This window comes from Schistocerca nitens, chromosome 2, assembly GCF_023898315.1.
Source record: "Schistocerca nitens isolate TAMUIC-IGC-003100 chromosome 2, iqSchNite1.1, whole genome shotgun sequence".
Lineage (NCBI taxonomy): Eukaryota > Metazoa > Arthropoda > Insecta > Orthoptera > Acrididae > Schistocerca > Schistocerca nitens.
In genome coordinates this window covers 45,814,155-45,835,113 of record NC_064615.1, presented here as the reverse complement: position 1 = coordinate 45,835,113, position 20,959 = coordinate 45,814,155, and the positions used below count along the sequence as shown (strand labels likewise).

The 20,959-nt window shown below is 45.5% G+C and overlaps 1 protein-coding gene and 1 pseudogene across 1 annotated transcript in view; both read left to right on the top strand.

Annotated features, from left to right (window-relative positions):
• Positions 1–2,516: 2,516 nt before the first annotated feature.
• Positions 2,517–20,959, top strand: part of LOC126234828 (reversion-inducing cysteine-rich protein with Kazal motifs) — a 383,413-nt gene continuing 364,970 nt past the window's right edge. The window contains exon 1 of the mRNA XM_049943570.1: positions 2,517–2,645. Coding sequence (XP_049799527.1) covers positions 2,567–2,645 — 79 coding nt within the window. The 5' untranslated portion in view covers positions 2,517–2,566. The remainder of the gene's footprint in view (positions 2,646–20,959) is intronic.
• Positions 19,961–20,078, top strand: LOC126237577 (5S ribosomal RNA; annotated as a pseudogene).

The following is a 20,959-nucleotide window of genomic DNA, read 5'->3' as shown; positions in this document are numbered from 1 at the left end:
ATCGCTATGGATTGGCTGCGGGCAGCCTCATGAATGTGGCCAAGTCGGCAGCGATGCCGATTGGGAGAGGTCTACAGGAGGACGCTTTAGCCCCACTCCCACTAGTTAACAAGATCCGGTTCTTGGGCATAACATTTACACAGGATGTGCGCCGCACGGCTGCAATGAACTATGCACGATTACTACAGGCCATACGCACAGAAGTTCGCCGGAACTTACTTCGACGGATGGACCTCCTACAGCGTGTGGAATACCTCAACCTTCACGTGGCGACTAAGATGATCCACATGGCCCAGGTCCTACCGATATCGACAGCGATGGCACACAGATTGCAAGCAGCGTTTGGATATTACCTTACCGCCGGACACCTATTCAAAGTCCGCTACGAAACACTCACCCTCCCTCCGCGTGATGGCGGACTGGGACTTATAAATGTACGAGCAAGAGCTACAGCGTTATACTTGTGCACAATGATGAAATTGTGGACCCACAAAGATGCTTCCCTTACGGGACGTCTGTTAGAGGAATTGCTGCCGGCGTCTCTTCTGCCACCTGTCACGGTTGCGCACATTACACCTTCACTCTCGCACCTCTCGGCATTTATTCTTGAATACAGTTACGTGCACCCAGACCTTCCCAACACTCGCACTCCTAAGGCGAGAGACGTTTACAGACTGCTGCTAAGGTCCATACCTCGGAATGTGATTGAGAGGAAGAGCCCTACGACCCTATGGCCGGCAGTGTGGAGAGCGGTCCAAAAGCCGTTCCTCCCCACGCGGGTACGAGCCGCGTGGTACCAGGTGGTGAACGGCAAGGTTGTAACACGACAACGGCTGCACGCTATTGGGATGACGGATTCCCCCCTTTGCCCACGTTGCCACCTCGTGGATACTGACGAACACCGTTTAACATGTGGATCGGCGTTAGAGGTATGGCTGCTAGTGCAGAAGATCCTCGCCTGCTACCTACGTATCGCGCCTCGCACAATTGAGCCACGGCTCCTCCTTTGTCCAGAGGATACTTATTTCCCACCTGCGAAGACTCACGCTCTCACATGGTTTAAAGGCATGTCCATATACTACCTCTTTCGCGATGATGAGAAGATGGTGCTTGATTACTGGAAATTTCTCCAGGACAGTCATAGCACACTTGAGTGTACACCCCGATACCGACAGCTATTCGCGAACTATTTGCGCAGTGTCTTCGACAACCCCCCTCACAGTTGGGGAGTACCGGTTGGAACATGGCATCTGTACGCCGAGGGGCCATGCCCATGGAATGGCGTGCGGGATTTGGTTACATTTTTCTTTCGTTATTATCTATCATCACACTATTAGTTTCAAATTCTTTTTCATAGTTTAGAAGAAACTCTTGTTCTGTTGTTGCTACGGCTGTAATTTTCTAATTTTGTTTGTTGTAACTGAAAGACGCCTTTTGTAAAAAAAAAAAAAAAAAAAAAAAAAAATAGCGCAACGGACGAGGTCAGTGGCTGGGAATCGGAAAACCCGGGTTCGAATCTCGAAGAAACCTCGCGGATGTCATTCCTTTCGTTTGTATTTTTCCATATCTCAAATTGATAGGGATAGGAGGTTTAATAAGGTAAGTAAATCAATAAAGAATGGTAATAATAAGGTAGGGAAGCTAATATCCCAAACGCCGTGAGTTAGTAAAGTATGAAGCTTTCAAGCCTTGTCACATGAAAACAACTCCGAGTAAGAGTGCTGTGAATTCCTCACAGATAGCCAACCGCGCGACGCTTGTTTACAGCGAGGCACGGGACGGAATGCACGCGGGGAGAGTTATGTTGACCCAGTTGCCTCTTCGTTGTATTGTAGTTGTGAACCTGGAAGAGTGAAGGTGTCCAACATGAGCCTTATAGAAGTCAATCGGAAAGAGTTGTTTTCCGTCATCAGGCTGCCGCGAACCTCGCGGAGACATGTAGTGATTTTTCCGTCGTTAAAGCGCCGAATGAAATACGTTTTGTGAATGAATACAGTTTCTTCGTGACTCGAACCCGGGTTCTCTGATTCTCAGGCAGTTACCTTGGCCGTTGGGCTATCGGTGCTGGCGGCGAAAATCGTTTACCATTTGGTTACAGACGGGACAGTTGTAAAAGTTTCTTACTTCGATTTCTGGTAAAGTATACGTTTTCGGGTCCCACATCTGATGGTGAAAAATGCTCTATTTACAATTATCTATCGATCCCGCCAATTTTGAGTCGATTCCTCGTCATTACTTTTATGGGTTATTTTCTCAAAAACGCGGGGTTGTTCACCCAAAATATGTCAGATTCCTTCGTTTTAGGTTGTACACAAGCGACATGTCAAATTTGAGCTGAATCGGTTGGCCGTATCTGAGGCCTTCCCCTTGTGAGCTACGAGGCACGAGTGAGGGTCGGCCCTAGATCCTGCGCGCCCCCTCTGCGGCGGGCCTAGATCCTCGGCCGCGCGGGGCGGCGCTGGCTGGCAAAGTTCCCGCGACGGAGCCGGGCGGGCGGCAGTCAGTGTGACCGCGGCGCGGCGCGCAGCATGACACAGTGGCCGGCTCGCCTGCGCTCTCGCCTGACATGCGGCCGCACGTGGTGCTGACGCTGCTGCTGCTCATGGCCGCCCGGCGATGGGACGTGGTGGGCGCGGCCGCGCAAGGTGAGCTCGCACCGCCGAAGCCCGTCACGCCTCCACAAGCGGTTCTGTCAGCCGGGCAACGGGGGTCACTTGTTAACGAGGACGACGTTTCGGCGACCTGACAACTCACTCTCGTCGCACCTAGGTTCAATTGCGACGTGCCCAGACAAGTTCTACTATTTCGTGTTCCAACTAAAGACAGTAGCTGAATGTGACATTACTGATATGACGCTGTACTACCTGGTACCCGTCAGTTTAGGGAAAGCTTCCTACATACCACCTACCGATTCGTTTAAAGATGCCATTCGTTGTTTTGTTTATCGAATGTGTTTATTGTATATATACTATGCTGATAGACGATCCAATAACCGTGTGAGAGCTACATACAGCTGTGTGACTTGTTAACGTGGATGTAACTTCGGCGACCTGACAACTTTCTCTCGCTGCTACTACATTGAGTTGGGACGAGACCAAAAAAGTTTTACTATTTTGTGTTCCAATTAAAGACATTAACTGACTGTGACGTTCTTGATGTGAGACGTTTCCTCCCCCTTACCAACTGACACCTGTCAGTTTAGGGAAAGCTTCCTACATACCTCAGCCTACCTCGTGTATGACTCGTTCACAGACGCCATACGCCGTTTCGCTCAGCGAATGCGTTTATCAGAAATATACTATGCTGACAGACTCCCCAGTAGCTGTGTATGTGCTACATACGAAAAGGACTGTGAGTGTATGGTGTTTCTTCCTAATCTTCAACTTTTGTAGTCCTGTCTTCCCGAGTTGCGTGTAATATTACGGTATATTGACAATTTTTACTTATGGACCGTTTGACAGCAACTGAATGAAACACAATTTTAGTGCCATACCCGTTTCGCCTTTATTTTCTGCACGGCATCATCAGTGGCAGGTTGCATGGACAATTTCTTACATATTGCGCTCCTGTTGCATTTTTGGTGTTGTTCTTCTTCTTATGAATGCCAATTTGCGTTTTTTTTTCCCACATTCCACAGCACTATGAACTGAACGCTTGTTGCAACGCATTGTTTTGGTTTCTGTTGCAACAGAATATACCGTAATTTATTTCTAATGTTTGCTTTTGACATAATTTCTTTTGCAACAGAAACCACAACATTGCACTGAAACAAGCGTTCAGTTCATAGTGCTGTGGAATGTGGGGAAAAAAACCGCAAATTGGCATTCATAAGAAGAAGAACAACACCAAAAATGCAACAGGAGCGCAATATGTAAGAAATTGTCCATGCAACCTGCCACTGATGATGCCTTGCAGAAAATAAAGGCGAAACGCGTATGGCACTAAAATTGTGTTTTATTCAGTTGCTGTCAGACGGTCCATAAGTAAAAATTATCAATATACCGTAATTTCTTTCTAATGTTTGCTTTTGACATAATTTCTGTTACACCTGATCCCCCTTCTTTTTGTCATCGGAAGAAAATTGGACATAGCTTGATTGCTTTAACTCTTCGTTGCAGATAGTGTCAGTTTATTTGATGTCACTTCACTGACCTTACAGCACTGCATGAATTTTGGGATTTAACTTCTCATCGATCCAAGATCACTACACATCAGGAGGACAAGGAGGTGGAAGAAAATCATTCGTGGATATATCGAAGTAACCACACCAGATTTACCATAAGAGGTTTAAGAGAATAGCGAAAAACCTACATCAGAACACCTCCACTGGAATTTGAAATTCGTTATTCACTAACGCGAGTTCTTCCTGTTACTACTGCATCTCTTCGCTCGCTCCCTTCCACTGTTTTCTGTTTCTTGTCGCTGTCATCAACGTGCCTCTGATACAGCCAAAGTTGCACTGAACACTTTAGTTAACACGTCGTATATAAACCTGCAATCCTGTCACACTCAGAAGTCTACGATATCACAGTTGGCTTATCTGATAGACTACAAGTGTTGATTTTCGGTAAACATTTTCCAGTGTTTTTGCAAGTAAAGAAAGAAAAGTGTTTTTTTATTGATAATGTGATTTTTGAAAATATGTAATGCAGCTGTTAACTTTAACGTTCCGTCGTTGTTCATTATCTATTAACATTTTAATCTAAAGCTTTATGGATTCTGTTCAAATTCGACAGGAGCGCTAAATTGAATAAGAACGAGGGAAAATTGAGAATGTCTTTTCCACATTGGAGCGTTATGTTGGATTAAAACTATTTTATTGAAATCTGTTCTATTATATTCTTACATGACACTTTTCTACAGTTTCAGGACATATCTGACAGAGTGTACCCTTCCACAGTTGTTGCCATCTTCAGCTACTATGATCTGACTACTTTCAGACACTGCAGTTACGCAGTTATGACAGCATGGAATGTATTCGCAGTTACGAATATGGACAACCATCAGCTGTATAATACAATGACGACAGTGAATATTTGTAACGGACCGGGACTCGAACCCGAATTTCCCGTTTATCGCGAGTGGTCGCCTTACCATTTGGCTATCGGAGCGCGACACACCGCCACACCCCAATTTCCGTAGGTGGTCAACCATGTGTCTACATCCTGTACTCGTAGCTCCGTTACATATATTCCAGTGGAGGGGAGACATTTTTACCTGAAAGTGAACTGCAGGTAAAAGTTTATACAGTTTTATAAAGCATTATCTTTTACTTCAGCATCTGTTATACATGCCTTTTACAAACATCCCGCTGCTGGTCCCGGCGGAGGTTCGAGTCCTCCCTCGGGCATGGGTGTGTGTGTTTGTCCTTAGGATAATTTAGGTTAAATAGTGTGTAACCTTATGGACTGATGACCTTAGCAGTTAAGTCCCATAAGATTTCACACACCCACAAACATCCCACTGATAATTGTGGCGGCAAGAAATTGATGCTGCAAACTGATATGAATAAGAAAAACGCTTCTTATGATATGTCATTCGAAATCTGATATTGTCGAATTACATAAATTCGATTTCGTTAATAGGAGCTCTCTGTATTAATACTCCGTACCCTTAGGAAAGTGTAATTATCGAATATGAGGATTATTTATAAATTGACATTGGTTCAAAAAATGGTTCAAATGGCTCTGAGCATGATGGGACTTAACAGCTGAGGTCATCAGTCCCCTAGAACTTAGAACTACTTAAACCTAACTAACCTAAGGACATCACACACATCCATGCCCGAGGCAGGATAATTGACATTGGTCACTGTCCCTAAATTTGCCTATAATATATGGCTATTAGAAACAGGAAAACGGAAAGAAGCGTCGGCTCAGTAAGTCCTTGGTGGCAGTCTAGTCAGCGATGCATAAAACGAAAGAACTGGCAAAGATATGAGCGTGGGAGATAAGCCACTGCTCATCAGAGACAAAAGAAAGAGAGAACGTTTTCTTGACTTACACGAACATCTTGTCGTGTCAATTGTTTGCATTATCAGTATGCGAAGCCATAACTTCGCAGCTGCCATTGTTTTCGCTCTTAATCCTCGGTCTTGCCACAGATGCGCTGTTAGAGGAATAGTTCCACACAGAGGCGGAAACGCACCGCTGTGACCAGGATTCAGACGTGGGTGAATGTTCAGTCTGAACGTCCTGTGGTTAGAGTGGATGTTGGATGGCGAGGTGAGCCTCGTAGGCGTGGAAAATGTTGGATAAACAAGACACATAATACACATGAAACGCGGGAAGTGAAAATAATAGAACGAATTATTTCCAAATTAAGTCAGTAATTGTCCTAAGCATATCATAATATACTTATACGGAGAATGTTATTCTTATGCTATTGAAGTCGTAGTCTTCGATGGTTTGCTATCATAGTATAAGGGACAGTCAAATAAAAACGGAACAGATGGAGAGAAAGTAATGACACTATTTAATGTTTCGAAAATAATCACCATGACAGCTAATACAGTCATCCCACTGTGATACAAGACGGTCAGTGCCTTCATGGAAAAATGTTTCTCTTTAACTATGAAACATGATTGTAGCTAGGCGTGCACCTCTTCGTCAAAGCATATCGATGCCCCCGAATGTCTTTTACCAGGACTCCATGGCCCGCCGGCCGCTGTGGCCGAGCGGTTCTAGGCACTTCCGTCCGGAACCGTGCTGCTACTACGGTCACAGGTTTGGATCCTGCCTCGGGCATGGATGTGTGTGATGTCCTTAGGTTAGTTAGGTTTAAGTAGTTTTAAGTCTAGGGGACTGATGACCTCAGATGTTAAGTCCCATAGTGCTTAGAGCCATTTTTGAACTCCATGGCCCGCTCACAAGTTGCCAAGGTTGTTTCATCTACGCTGCAGAAGTTTCGCAAACAAACCCTTACGCATCCTCCATACAGTTCCGATCCCTCCCACTGCGATTTCCATATTTTTGGTGTCTTGAGGAAAACCATCCGTGGCCGTCGATTTACTTCGGACGAAGAGGTGCACGCTGAACGCTGGGGTACATTCATGGTTCAGTAGTCAACAGCAAACATTTTTCATGAAGGCATTAATCGTCGTGTTTCACAGTGGGATAAATGTATTAACATTTATGGCGATTACTTTGAAATAAGAAATAGTGTACTTAAAAAAAGGTCCCGAGTTGGAGTCTCGGTCCGGCACACAGCTTTAATGTGCCAGGAAGTTTCATATGAGCGCACACTCCGCTGCAGAGTGAGAATTTCACTATAGAAACATCCCTCAGACTGTGGCTAAGTCATGCCTCCGCAATATCCTTTCTTCCAGAAGTGCTAGTTCTGCAAGGTTCGCAGAAGAGCTTCTGTGAAGTTTGGAAGGTAGGAGACGAGGTACTGGCAGAATTGAAGCTGTGAGGACGGGTCGTGACTCGTGCTTAGGTAGCTCAGTTGGTAGAGCACTTGCCTGCGATAGGTCCCGATGTCGAGTCTCGGTCCGGCACACAGTTTTAATCTGCCAAGAAGTTTCATATAAGTGCACACTCCGCTGCAGACTGAAAATCTCATCCTCAATAGAATACTCAGATTTTTCCTTCTGTCTCATTTTCATTTGACTGTCCCATATATTCTACATACACGTGGCTAAGTTTACATTATAGCTCTGCAATGGCAAAAGTCAAATTTTGTCTCTAAAATCTGCGCTCCACAGACGACGAAGACTATCATGGAACTAGTCCAAATATCGCGTAAAGAGGAAAGGACAACTCGGGTGCATTACTCAGAAACTAGTAACGCTTCACTTCTACGCAGAAAGCGTGAAGGATCGAAGCCATTGTCTGCACTGGCAACAGACATGATTCTGATGGAATTTCCTTTCTGGAGTCATGCGACGAGGTTAAAGTGAGACTTCAGTTAAAATTACAGTTGCCATCGTTGCGAGGTGATCTTCTGGGATGCGATAGTCGTGGAACTGATCACTTTCTACTTGTGCATCGGTACTTCGCAAACCACAACACGCGGCCTCCCAGAAGATATATTTACCTCGGGTTAGAGCTTGCTTGCTTTTCAGTCAAAGAGTGAAGGTAGGAAGAACTGATATTAATATTATTTTTATAATTTCTTAGGAAGCGTTAAATTTATGGTTGCAAAAAATGTGTAGATTCCTCACTGAAAGTTTGATTTTCGTGAATGAAGAATAAGCACGTCTCTTATACGTTTATTTTTCGAGAATTATGAAGTTCTGCCTTCAGACACACTTTTCAAGTTCGGCGTGATATTAGTCACATGCATGAAGCTGTTTATCACAGATCGCACAGGTGCTATAATAACAATGTTTTTCGTAGATGAACTACAATTTTGATTATATCTTTACGATCGTTCTACTTCGTAATTCGCATCACTTTTTCAGTTGCAGATTTTTTAGTTGTGTTATTATCATAAAGACTGATAATTTGTGCTGCTGCTTTAAAATATTGCATATTAACAGTAGAAGATAAATCACTAAGCTCTCGCCAGCCGGAGTGGCCGAGCAGTTCTAGGCGCTACAGTCTGGAACCAAGCGACCGCTACGGTCGCACGTTCGAATCCTGCCTCGGGCATGGATGTGTGTGATGTCCTTAGGTTAGTTAGGTTTAATTAGTTCTAAGTTCTAGGCGACTGATGACCTCAGAAGTTAAGTCGCATAGTGCTCAGAGCCATTTGCTTTAGCAGCCACATGGCTTTTCGGTTTCTCATTTCACTTTGATCCCATTGCATCGTACACAACTGACGGGTAGGCCTGTGTCTGATAGTATTCCGTTAGATGATATATGTGATGACCCAAGATACGTGAATGACACAAAATCTATACGACTTTGTCTCAGGTTTCCAGTTACTTCCGGTTTTTACTCAGAAACACTAGGTCAACGTCTTTCGGCGTACTCCTGCGATTTAAGTAAAATTCACTTCCACTATTTGTTTCAAGAGGAAATATACATTTCAAGAGGTGACACTATGGTCCATTCTAAAGAAGTAACTTATAATTATATACTGTATTAACAACACCTAACGAAATACATTCAGATGTGGTATCAAAGGAGGGGTAATTGACCAACTCGTATTTTATTGCCAACTGTATTAAAAACATTGTAACCTACTTCGGTGCATGTTAGCTCGTGCGGACAAACTCTGTCCTGCCAAGCGCATATCTCATGTACATTCTGTACACAACCATTTTAAACGGTAGCGGTTACTCCAGCTCTTTCTTGCAAATTTGGCCTTGAGATTCAAATCTTTAACCAACTATGATTACAATAATCTGGTTGAGGAAGCTCTGAATACCTTGGTGGTTTCGTGGGATGCTTACTGCTTGTGAGGAAAAAAAGTGCACATTCAACTCCTTATTGCGTAAAGTATATCGGCAAAGTGGAACAGGAACATGTTTTGCCCTAATTGCAAGCAACTAGCTGAGTAAAAAGAGTTACGTACAATAAGTGGACCACTGAGAAGGTTTTAAGAGATCTCATGCCAAGCTATGACGCAGAACGATAACGGTCACCGTCAACTGTTGTCTTACGATTTGAACAACATCATGTGTCCATTCAAGTCAAAATGGCGCAGATAGTTGGTGTCAGATGGCAGTACCTTGAAACTAATGTTCTTAGGTCAAAATGACGCTACTGTTAACTGTTTCCCCTGAAAAGAATTGAGCGAGAGGTATCAACGAGTAGCGAGCTATTTTGCAGAAACATTTCTTTGCAGCGTAGTAGTTTTCAAGTGAGAGTTGGTTCATTTTTGGCAGAAATTATTTTGGACGCCTTTTGTCTATCGGCGTCAAATTATTGTGCGATTGTGAGAACAGCTGAATTTAAACGGGATCTATAACAATTATCAGAACAGATTTTGGTTGAAATGTTAATTATTTTTCATAAGTTACGAAACACAGTATTCGTTAGGATGAAAATTTGTACCTCCAAACGAAAAGGCAACATGTCAACTTTCATTATTAACATTTGAAATGTTACACATAGTCAGCGAGCCACCTTTGCAAGTCTCTTTTTCTTGTCAAAAAAAGGACTACTAGAAACGGAGCAATCTGTTGAGGACTCTGCAATAGTTTGCTAGCTGCTCTTGGGAGAATATACATGTTGAAAAGAAAGATTGACGAACCGTACCAAAGATTAGGGAACGCAAATGGACGATTTAGATATGTTGGAAGGGTTCCTAGAAAATGTAAGGTATCTGAAAAGTAAACTGCGTGCAAGAAGCTAGTGCGATCTAGTCTAGAATGTTGTTCCAGTGTTCGGAGTGCTTATCAAATAGCTAGACGTCGAATCAGTACAGTGACACAAATGGGTGTAGCCGATACGAAAGTGTAACGGAAGTTCTCAGAATACTTAAATGGTAATCCTTGAAATAAAGACGTAGCTCTCTAGGAAACCTTTTAGGTAAATTCCAAATCCTGTTTTGGGCCGGCCGCGTTGGCCGAGCGGTTCTAGGCGCTTCAGTCCGGAACCACGCAGCTGCTACGGTCTCAGGTTCGAATCCTGCCTCGGGCACGGATGTGTGTGATGTCCGTAGGTTATTTAGGTTTAAGTAGTTCTTTGGGGACTGACGACCTCAGCTGTTAAGTCCCATAGTGCTTAGATCCATCCTGTTTTGGCATAAGACAGTACGACTGTTATGTTGACAACATAGTTTATCGCGTGTAAGGATCATAAGAATAAAACATCAGGGCAGGCACAGATGAATATAGGTAGCCGCTGGGAAAGCGAGCGGAATAGGACAGCGTAGGATTAATGGTAGTATGACGTACCATCCATCGTAGCCATCCGCAGTGGCTTGCGAAGTATGTATGTAGATGTAGAAGAAAACTGTAAAATTTTTTATAGTATACCACCAAATTAATCTGATTGCACATTCACCACTTTAGCACTTCTGCCCACAGTTCACTTTTTCCCTCCCTGTTTTTGTGAAATGAGATTATCGAATGATGAGTCTGCACTAGGCTGACACTACTTCATGAGAGAATTAAACTCCCATCACAAGCTAGAGCAGCCGTGCAACATCGTTCACCTACGCTACATACCATGGGTATGGTTTTCAGCAAGGAAAATATCCACACGGACGACAGAGTCCAAAACACCACAGGGTATGAGCACGGCCACTTTTTGCAGTCCTACTCATTACACAATGCGATAATCTCGGATTCGCATGGCCGTCCGGTAATTTTAACATTAGCTGTCGCACTTATGACGTGTTAAGGACGTTGCCGTGTCGTATGTCGTACAATCGAGGTCTCCGTGACGCTATCTTTCAACAAGAGCGCATTATATGTTTCCGACATTCTGTCAGTTGGAACAGCGACCTACACAATCAAAAAAATTGATTACCTAGAGTCGCAATTATTTGTTTCCTCTCTGAAAAAAAGTTAAAATAAAACCTGCACCCCATATACCCCCCGAAATCATCATCATCATCATCGCCATCTTCCGTTACGGTATCTATAGGTCCAAGGGTAGTCCCTTCATGGACTGAATTTTCTTCTTCTCCTCCAGAAGCTTTTCATCTTCTCACTTATCTCGCTGTTTTTCAGAGGTCTTCAGCATCTGTTTTCTGGTATGCTTGACCGCTGACTGTCTGTCCTTTTCCAGTTTCCTTCTCTGTCGTTCATCTCTTAAAGGTTGCTCGGCATGTACTCGCTTCTCCAGTTTCCTTTCTCTTTCGCCTTGATCCTCAGTTCAGACCAGTCCTTCGTGAGTAGGATAAATCACTTTGTTTCTTTCCTCTTGCCCTCCAGTTCAAATGGTTCAAATGGATCTAAGCACTATGGGATTTAACATCTGAGGTCATCAGTCCCCTAGACTTAGAACTACTTCAATCTAACTAACCTAGGGACATCACATAGATCCATGCCCGAGGCAGGATTCGAACCTGCGACCGTAGTAGCAGCGTGGTTCCGGGCTGGAGCGCCTAGAGCCGCTCTGCCACAACGCCCTCCAGTTGTTTCCCATATTCTTTTGACATTATGTCCATCCTGGTCACATGTCTTGCAAATCTGAAGAGGTTGAAAACGAGTCAGAAGTAAAGATTTAGTTGCAATTGACATAGGTTTCGATATATATAAAAATATCTTCTTCAGAAGTAGTGGGCCTTGTTAAATCACATGATGGTACATTATAATAGATAAAACCTAGGGGCTCTTGTCATATACGAAATTGACAAAACAAGAATTATACCAGGCCATGGCTTTAGATAGCAGCCAGATTACATATGGCATGGCTTGGGATAATTCTTGTTTTGTCAGTTTTTCATATGGCAAAAGCCTCTCGGCTTTATCCAGTCTAATGTACCATTAGTGACGTAACAAGGCACACTACTTCCAAAGATATTAGCAACTACACTCCTGGAAATTGAAATAAGAACACCGTGAATTCATTGTCCCAGGAAGGGGAAACTTTATTGACACATTCCTGGGGTCAGATACATCACATGATCACACTGACAGAACCACAGGCACATAGACACAGGCAACAGAGCATGCACAATGTCGGCACTAGTACAGTGTATATCCACCTTTCGCAGCAATGCAGGCTGCTATTCTCCCATGGAGACGATCGTAGAGATGCTGGATGTAGTCCTGTGGAACGGCTTGCCATGCCATTTCCACCTGGCGCCTCAGTTGGACCAGCGTTCGTGCTGGACGTGCAGACCGCGTAAGACGACGCTTCATCCAGTCCCAAACATGCTCAATGGGGGACAGATCCGGAGATCTTGCTGGCCAGGGTAGTTGACTTACACCTTCTAGAGCACGTTGGGTGGCACGGGATACATGCGGACGTGCATTGTCCTGTTGGAACAGCAAGTTCCCTTGCCGGTCTAGGAATGGTAGAACGATGGGTTCGATGACGGTTTGGATGTACCGTGCACTATTCAGTGTCCCCTCGACGATCACCAGTGGTGTACAGCCAGTGTAGGAGATCGCTCCCCACACCATGATGCCGGGTGTTGGCCCTGTGTGCCTCGGTCGTATGCAGTCCTGATTGTGGCGCTCACCTGTACGGCGCAAAACACTCATACGACCATCATTGGCACCAAGGGAGAAGCGACTCTCATCGCTGAAGCCGACACGTCTCCATTCGTCCCTCCATTCACGGCTGTCGCGACACCACTGGAGGCGGGCTGCACGATGTTGGGGCGTGAGCGGAAGACGGCCTAACGGTGTGCGGGACCGTAGCCCAGCTTCATGGAGACGGTTGCGAATGGTCCTCGCCGATACCCCAGGAGCAACAGTGTCCCTAATTTGCTGGGAAGTGGCGGTGCGGTCCCCTACGGCACTGCGTAGGATCCTACGGTCTTGGCGTGCATCCGTGCGTCGCTGCTGTCCGGTCCCAGGTCAACGGGCACGTGCACCTTCCGCCGACCACTGGCGACAACATCGATGTACTGTGGAGACCTCACGCCCCACGTGTTGAGCAATTCGGCGGTACGTCCACCCGGCCTCCCGCATGCCCACTATACGCCCTCGCTCAAAGCCCGTCAACTGCACATACGGTTCACGTCCACGCTGTCGCGGCATGCTACCAGTGTTAAAGACTGCGATGGAGCTCCGTATGCCACGGCAAACTGGCTGACACTGACGGCGGCGGTGCACAAATGCTGCGCAGCTAGCGCCATTCGACGGCCAACACAGCGGTTCCTGGTGTGTCCGCTGTGCCGTGCGTGTGATCATTGCTTGTACAGCCCTCTCGCAGTGTCCGGAGCAAGTATGGTGGGTCGGACACACCGGTGTCGATGTGTTCTTTTTTCCATTTCCAGGAGTGTATTTGGCTGATTTTTCAACCTCTTCAGATTTACGCAGTTGATGTTTCGCAGCCACGTTTCAGAGTTTGTCTTGCAAATCTTACCCTATTCTGCCTGATTTTTCCTTCTGTTGTACTCAAACTCCAGCGCAGTTCTTCCCTAGGTCTTCACATCTATCTGTCTTCACCTCTTTTAGGTTCCAGTCTTTTGCTTCATATTTTTCTGTCTTCTTTTGCTAGTTGCCCTGCGCCTGGTGATGCCGTCTGTCTCTTTACTGCATTCCCCAATGTTTTACTGTAGTGTCCGCTCTTTCTATACATGTAGAAAATTCAGAAATAATATCACACATCTCGTCCCACGCTAAGAGCATTACGTAACGGAGTCGCGCATTGTAACAAGAGAGAGTACATGTTTCCATGTCTCCCGCAAACACAGTTCTGCAGCGGTAAGGACAACAGGCCCATCACGATATTACTGTGCAAGAGCATTATGGTTGAACCAACAGACACGCTTACACAGTAAGCGGGCATGTCCGTTAACAACAGTCGAACGTTGTGTTGTTACTCTATTTTATGTTACTAACGCCACAAATGTATTGTAAACGTTTTAGTGTTTTAACGTTGTGAGCTGTGTGGTAGTCTGTTGATCAGAGCGTTGTTGAGACGTGCGTGGGACAGAAACGGTTGAAATGGTAAAAGGATTTGCGTGGTGACAACAATTTGACACGGGCCTCAGAGACATGGGTGATGCGGATCCGCAAGTCCAGGTCTTGCACCATACGATTTCCACCTTTTCGGGAAGTGAGAGAACATCTGACGCGAAAAAGATTTTGCAACGATGAGAACGTTCACATAGTGATTATCGAATGGCTCCGTGAAGAAGCAGAGGATTTCTTTCGTCAAGAAACTGAACGACGGGCAGAACGCTCCGACTGTAGTTTACAGAGTTGGTGACTGGTTTCAAAAATAGTGTGGTAAAGGATTCAATAAAAGTTTCTTGGCCTGCCATAAGAATGTGCACCTTACGCTTTTACATCTGGGACTATCTGCGGAACTTTATACAGTTCATGTGTTATGTACCACCCTCCCTCGCCAACTTCCTCGTCGCCATCCACGAGTTGAAATTGGATGATATGCCGACGTGGAGGTGATAAGGTAATTCGAGTTCTGCTCTGTTTGGCGCTGTGATCTTGGTTTACATAATGCAATGCAACATTCGAATTCATCTTTACCACGGTACTAGGAGCACTCGCTAGCATTTCGTGGATCACTTTCATTCTTGTATGGTGATGCTGTACTACTAAATGTGTTCGCATACATTTCGCAGGCTGTATCCTCATATGCCGTTAAATCCACCAACAAAAATGTATCGTGGTACCATATACGGTTCACGGTATATGTCATAGACGCTGATATACGATAAAAACTGCCGCTATGTGAATGACATTTAAATTTATTGCCTGTTTTCGACTAATCCTATTTGCAACACATTTTGGAGTCAGTATCCACATATGCTGCTGAATGTACCTACATAATTGTATCCTACATAATTGTATCATTGTACCATACATAAAAGATATGACGTCATACAGCCAGACACGTGAAAAAGCGACGCATCAGGCATTTATTCTTTACAACACCCCCCTACAGTCGAGTCAAGGAAATCCCTGACACTTGGCAGCAATTTTGACTTGCGAAGCGCCAGCGATTGTAGGCAAAAACGAGAGCCGTCTATAGAGCTACTAGGCTGGCCGTTGTGGCCGAGCGGTTCTAGTAGCTTCAGTTCGGAACCGCGCTGCTGCTACGGTCGCAGGTTCGAATCCTGCCTCGGGCAGGGATGTGTGTGATGCCCTTAGGTTAGTTAGGCTTAAGCAGTTCTAAGTCTAGGGGACGGATGACCTCAGATGTTAAGTCCCATGGTGCTTGGAGCCATTTGAACCATTTTTAGAGTTACTAGTATGCGTTACCACAGAGATGTTTACAAAATCGCGTTGTAGACACTCGAAACAGTTGTGCCCTCCGTACATATACTGTCGAGGACCATGTGCCTTAATTTGGTTACTGTACTTATACATTTGTACATTATGTATATTTCTTTGTATGACAGTTTCACAATTTCAAGGGTGTTTTTGTGAATACGTGGAAATGAAATTTTTACGATACTTCACTGCAAACACAGCCAATTTCTTGTCATTTCTAATAGAAAATTGGAAAAATGAGTACCCGGAAAAAGCATAGTTAGTCAGCTAGTTACTTATGTGAAGGGTAATCAAATGAGAGCCCGAGGACAAACGGCAAAGCCAACAGATGGAACATCCCAAATCACCCTCACCAAATAATAGCAAAACTGTTCACCAATTTCTGGTGAGGTCATGATGACCTTTGACTGCAGGGGTCCCTTTGCTTCCCGTTTGGAACCACAATCAATACGTAGCGCTATGAACACAAAATGTGACGCACCAGAAAGTGAAATCACCCAGGAATATTGTCAGACAGAATCATCTTGTAGCTTGATAACTCCCGCCCCCAGACTGACAACTGAACGATGGATACCCTTCAGCGAATTGGTTGGGAAACACTGCAACATCCTGTGTACAATCAGAATCTTTTACCGTGTGGTTTTCACGTCTTTGGCGTAAGGAGGGCTATGTGTGAAGCGTTCAGTGAATTCGAAAGTAAAATTCTATGTACCGACTTGACACACAATCCTAGGAAACTCTGGTCTTACGTTAAATCAGTAAGTGGACCGAAACAGCATATCCAGACACTTTGGGATGATGATGGCATTGAAACAGAGGATGACAGGCGTAAAGCTGAAATACTAAACACCTTTTTCCAAAGCTGTTTCACAGAGGAAGCCCGCACTGCACTTCCTTCTCTAAATGCTCGCACGAACGAAAAAATGGCTGACATCGAAATAAGTGTCCAAGGAATAGAAAAGCAACTGAAATCACTCAACAGAGGAAAGTCCACTGGACCTGACGGGATACCAATTCGATTCTACACAGAGTACGCGAAACAACTTGCCCTCCTTCTAACAGCCGTGTACCGCAAGTCTCTAGAGGACCGGAAGGTTCCAAATGATTGGAAAAGAGCACAAGTAGTCCCAGTTTTCAAGAAGGGTCGTCGAGCAAATGCGCAAAACTGTAGGCCTATATCTCTGACATCGATCTGTTGTAGAATTTTAGAACATGTTTTTTGCTCGCGTATCATGTCATTTCTGGAAACCTAGAATCTACTCTGTAGGAATCAACATGGATTCCGAAAAAAGCGATCTTGTGAGACCCAACTCGCTTTATTTGTTCATGAGACCCAGAAAATATTAGATATAGGCTCCTAGGTGGATGCCATTTTCCTTGTCTTCCGGAAGGCGTTCGATACAGTTCCGCACTGTCGCCTGATAAAGTAAGAACCTACGGAATATCAGTCCAGATGTGTGGCTGGATTGAAGAGATTTTAGCAAAGAGAGCACAGCATGTTGTTCTCAATGGAGAGACGTCTACAGACGCTAAAGTAACCTCTGGCGTGCCACAGGGCAGTGTTATGGGACCATTGCTTTTCACAATATATATAAATGACCTAGTACATAGTGTCGGAAGTTCCATGCGGCTTTTCGCGGATCAAGCTGTAGTATAAATAGAGGTTGCAGCATTAGAAAATTGCAGCCAAATACAGGAAGATCTGCAGCGGATAGGCACGTGGTGCAGGGAGTGGCAACTTACCCTTAACATACACAAATGTAATGTATTACGAATACATAGAAAGAAGGATCCTTTATTGTATGATTATATGTTAGCGGAACAAACACTGGTAGCAGTTACTTCTGTAAAATATCTGGGAGTATGCGTACGGAACGATTTGAAGTGGAATGATCATATAAAATTAATTGTTGGTAAGGCGGGTACCAGGTTGAGATTCATTGGGAGCGTTCTTAGAAAATGTAGTCCATCAACAAAGGAGATGGCTTACAAAACACTCGTTGGACCTATACTTGAGATTGCTCATCAGGGTGGGATCCGTACCAGGTCGGGTTGACAGAGGAGATAGAGACGATCCAAAGAAGAGCAGCGATTTTCGGCACAGGGTTATTTGGTAACCGTGATAGCGTTACGGAGATGTTTAGCAAACTCTGCAAGAGTGGCGCTCTGCATCGCGGTGTAGCTTTCTGTCCAGGTTTCGAGAGGGTGCGTTTCTGGATGAGGTATCGAATATATTGCTTCCCCCTACTTATACCTGCCGAGGAGATCATGGATGTAACATTACAGAGATTAGAGCGCGCACGGAGGCTTTCCGACAGTCGCTCTACCCGCGAACCATACGCGACTGGAACAGGAAAGGGAGGCAATGACAGTGGCACGTAAAGTACCCTCCGCCACACACCGTTGGAAGGCTTGCGGAGTATAAATGTAGATGAAGGAAGACATGCCCGCCCGTCCCTTTTACTCGGACGAGGAAGAGTACGTGAGGTTGTGGATCAGTCAACGGCTTACCACGTTCTACGAGACACAAACTGATCGTCTCGTCTCCCAGTGGGATAAATGTGGTTGCTTTTGAACGTAATCATTCCGTCATCCCGTTGTGGCGGGTGTTCATTTTTCATTTGAATTCCCCCTTATGAATAGTTATAGTGGTTGGTTAGCGACTATTTGTTCTTTAATTCCATTATAGGCGTCACAGCCGAAGACAATGTGGTCGGATGTTACCCGTATGACCACCTTCACAGATGTCACTAGCTTTCCCATTAGTCCCGGATATGGGTCACGCCCTGACTGACGTTTACACGGCCAGTGTGGAACAGCGCGCAGGCTGGTCGGGAGAAACGCGACCTGCTCGCCGATGCAGCGCCGGAGGGCGGCGACGCCTGTCGCCTGTCGCCGCGGCCCGCCGCGCCGCCCAGACACTTGTTACGGAGCGCCGCCCACTTCCGTCGCCCCACCGCCCACGCGCGCACCCCGCGGCTGAGAGCCCGCAGCTGGCCGGCCATCCCTCCGGCTCCTCTCGCCTCGCCAGCCCGCGCCGTGCCGGCTGCCGCCTTATCTCTCTGCCCGGGCGGATGCTGCCCACGCCTCGCATCGCGCCCCATAAATCTCTCTAATGTGATATAAAATTACCCGCCTCCATTTATCCTCCGCCGCGCCACCCAGACATTGACTTACGATTCGGAATCTATCCCGAGCTCCTCTATAATGACAGCACTGTGTGGCGACCTGAGAAACGTCTTCTTTCGTGAATGCTGAGTTGTACAACTCGCGAGGGCAAAAAGTGGGCCGTTTGGATCGACATCCGCCAAGGGGCTCGAAACAGAGCTTAGTTAATGAAGCGAAATGGTGCTGTGCTCGCCGTCCGCAAGGATGTCTGCTTCACAAAGTGCGCCGTTCTAGACTTGATGATCCAAGGGCACATACTTTTCTGGACAACATGGTTGTGCAGAGAAGCAGCGATTAGTATGATTAATCAATAATTCAAGAACAGTCTTAATCGCATTTATTATTGTTATAATACCGCCAACCGGTTTCAACCCGACGTAGGGGTCATATTCTAGGCGTTTACACCATTGTTCGACTGCTGGTGGTGTCACTCCTGTCTACATAACGGCAGGAAACTATCAAATTCCTGGCGTTATGTAGACAGGAGTGACACCACCAGCAGTCGACCAATGGTGTAAACGCTCAGAAGATGACCCCTACGTCGGGTTGAAACCGGTTGGCGGTATTATAACAATAATAAATGCGATTAAGACTATTCTTGAATTATTGACATACTTTTCTGTTTCCGTCCAGTGATTGGTTTGATGAAGATCGCCGCGATTTCCTGTTCTGCTCCTAACTCTTTATATTTGTACACACAGGGCGTCCCCGGAAGAATGAGCCAGTATTAAGGAATATGACACGAAGCAAAAAGTCTAGTAACCATGGCGTCTAGAATACGTACCTGAAAAACTGTCAGCACTAGTTCTACTGTAAGCTCATTGCTTTCCATACGCTGAAAGCTGAGAGTGTGGACCAAAATAAGTAAAACTGTCCTGTAATCCTGGGCTCTAAAGTGCATAAGTTTACCCTCTCAGACCTGATTTTTTTTCTGGAGGAAGGAAATTTTTTATTTATATGGTATTGCTCTTATATGACTTTTTAGTGATTGTAGACGCATCATTTATACAAAAAATATATACCCGTTAACAAAACATTGGCAACGGCCTTGCCGCAGTGGATAGACCGGTTCCCGTCAGATCACCGAAGTTAAGCGCTGTCGGGCGTGGCCGGCAATTGGATGGGTGACCATCCGGGCCGCCATGTGCTGTTGCCATTTTTCGGGGTGCACTCAGCCTCGCGATGCCAACTGAGGAGCTACTCGACAGAATAGTAGCGGCTCCGGTCAAAGAAAATCATCATAACGACCGGGAGAGCGGTGTGCTGACCACACGCCCCTCCTATCCGCATCCTCATTGAGGATGACACGGCGGTCGGATGGTCCCGATGGGCCGCTTGTGGCTTGATGACGGAGTACTTTAACAAAACATAATTAGTACACTTGGCTTCATAATCGGGACTGAAATAACTACTTGCGAAATATTCTGTTCTAATAAACAGTAAAATGACCATTCACTAATTACCATGAAAAATAACAATATGTAGTAATATAGAGAAATACAGCGAACCAGCCACATCTGTGTATTCTGGTGGCCTCGAGCTGCTGCGCACTGCTACACTTACTTGCTGATTTTTTTATATTGTTGGTGTCCGCCCCCGGTAACTGAGTGGTCAGCGAGATAGAATGTTAGTCCTAAGGACCCGGGTTCGATTCCCGGCTGGGTTGGAGATTTTCTCCGCTCAGGGACTGGGTGTTGTGTTGTCCTACTCATTATCATTTTGTCCCATCGACGCGCAAGTCGCCGAAAGTGGCGTCAAATCGAAAGACTTGCACCAGGCGAACGGTCTACCCAAATTGTTCAAATGTGCGTGAAATCTTATGGAACTTAACTGCTAAGGTCATCAGTCCCTAAGCTTACACACTACTTAACCTAAATTATCCTAAGGACAATCACACACACCCATGCCCGAGGGAGGACTCGAACCTCCGCCGGGACCAGCCGCACAGTCCATGACTGCAGCGCCTGAGACCGCTCGGCTAATCCCGCGCGGCGAACGGTCTACCCGACGGGAGGCTCTAGTCACACGACATTTTTA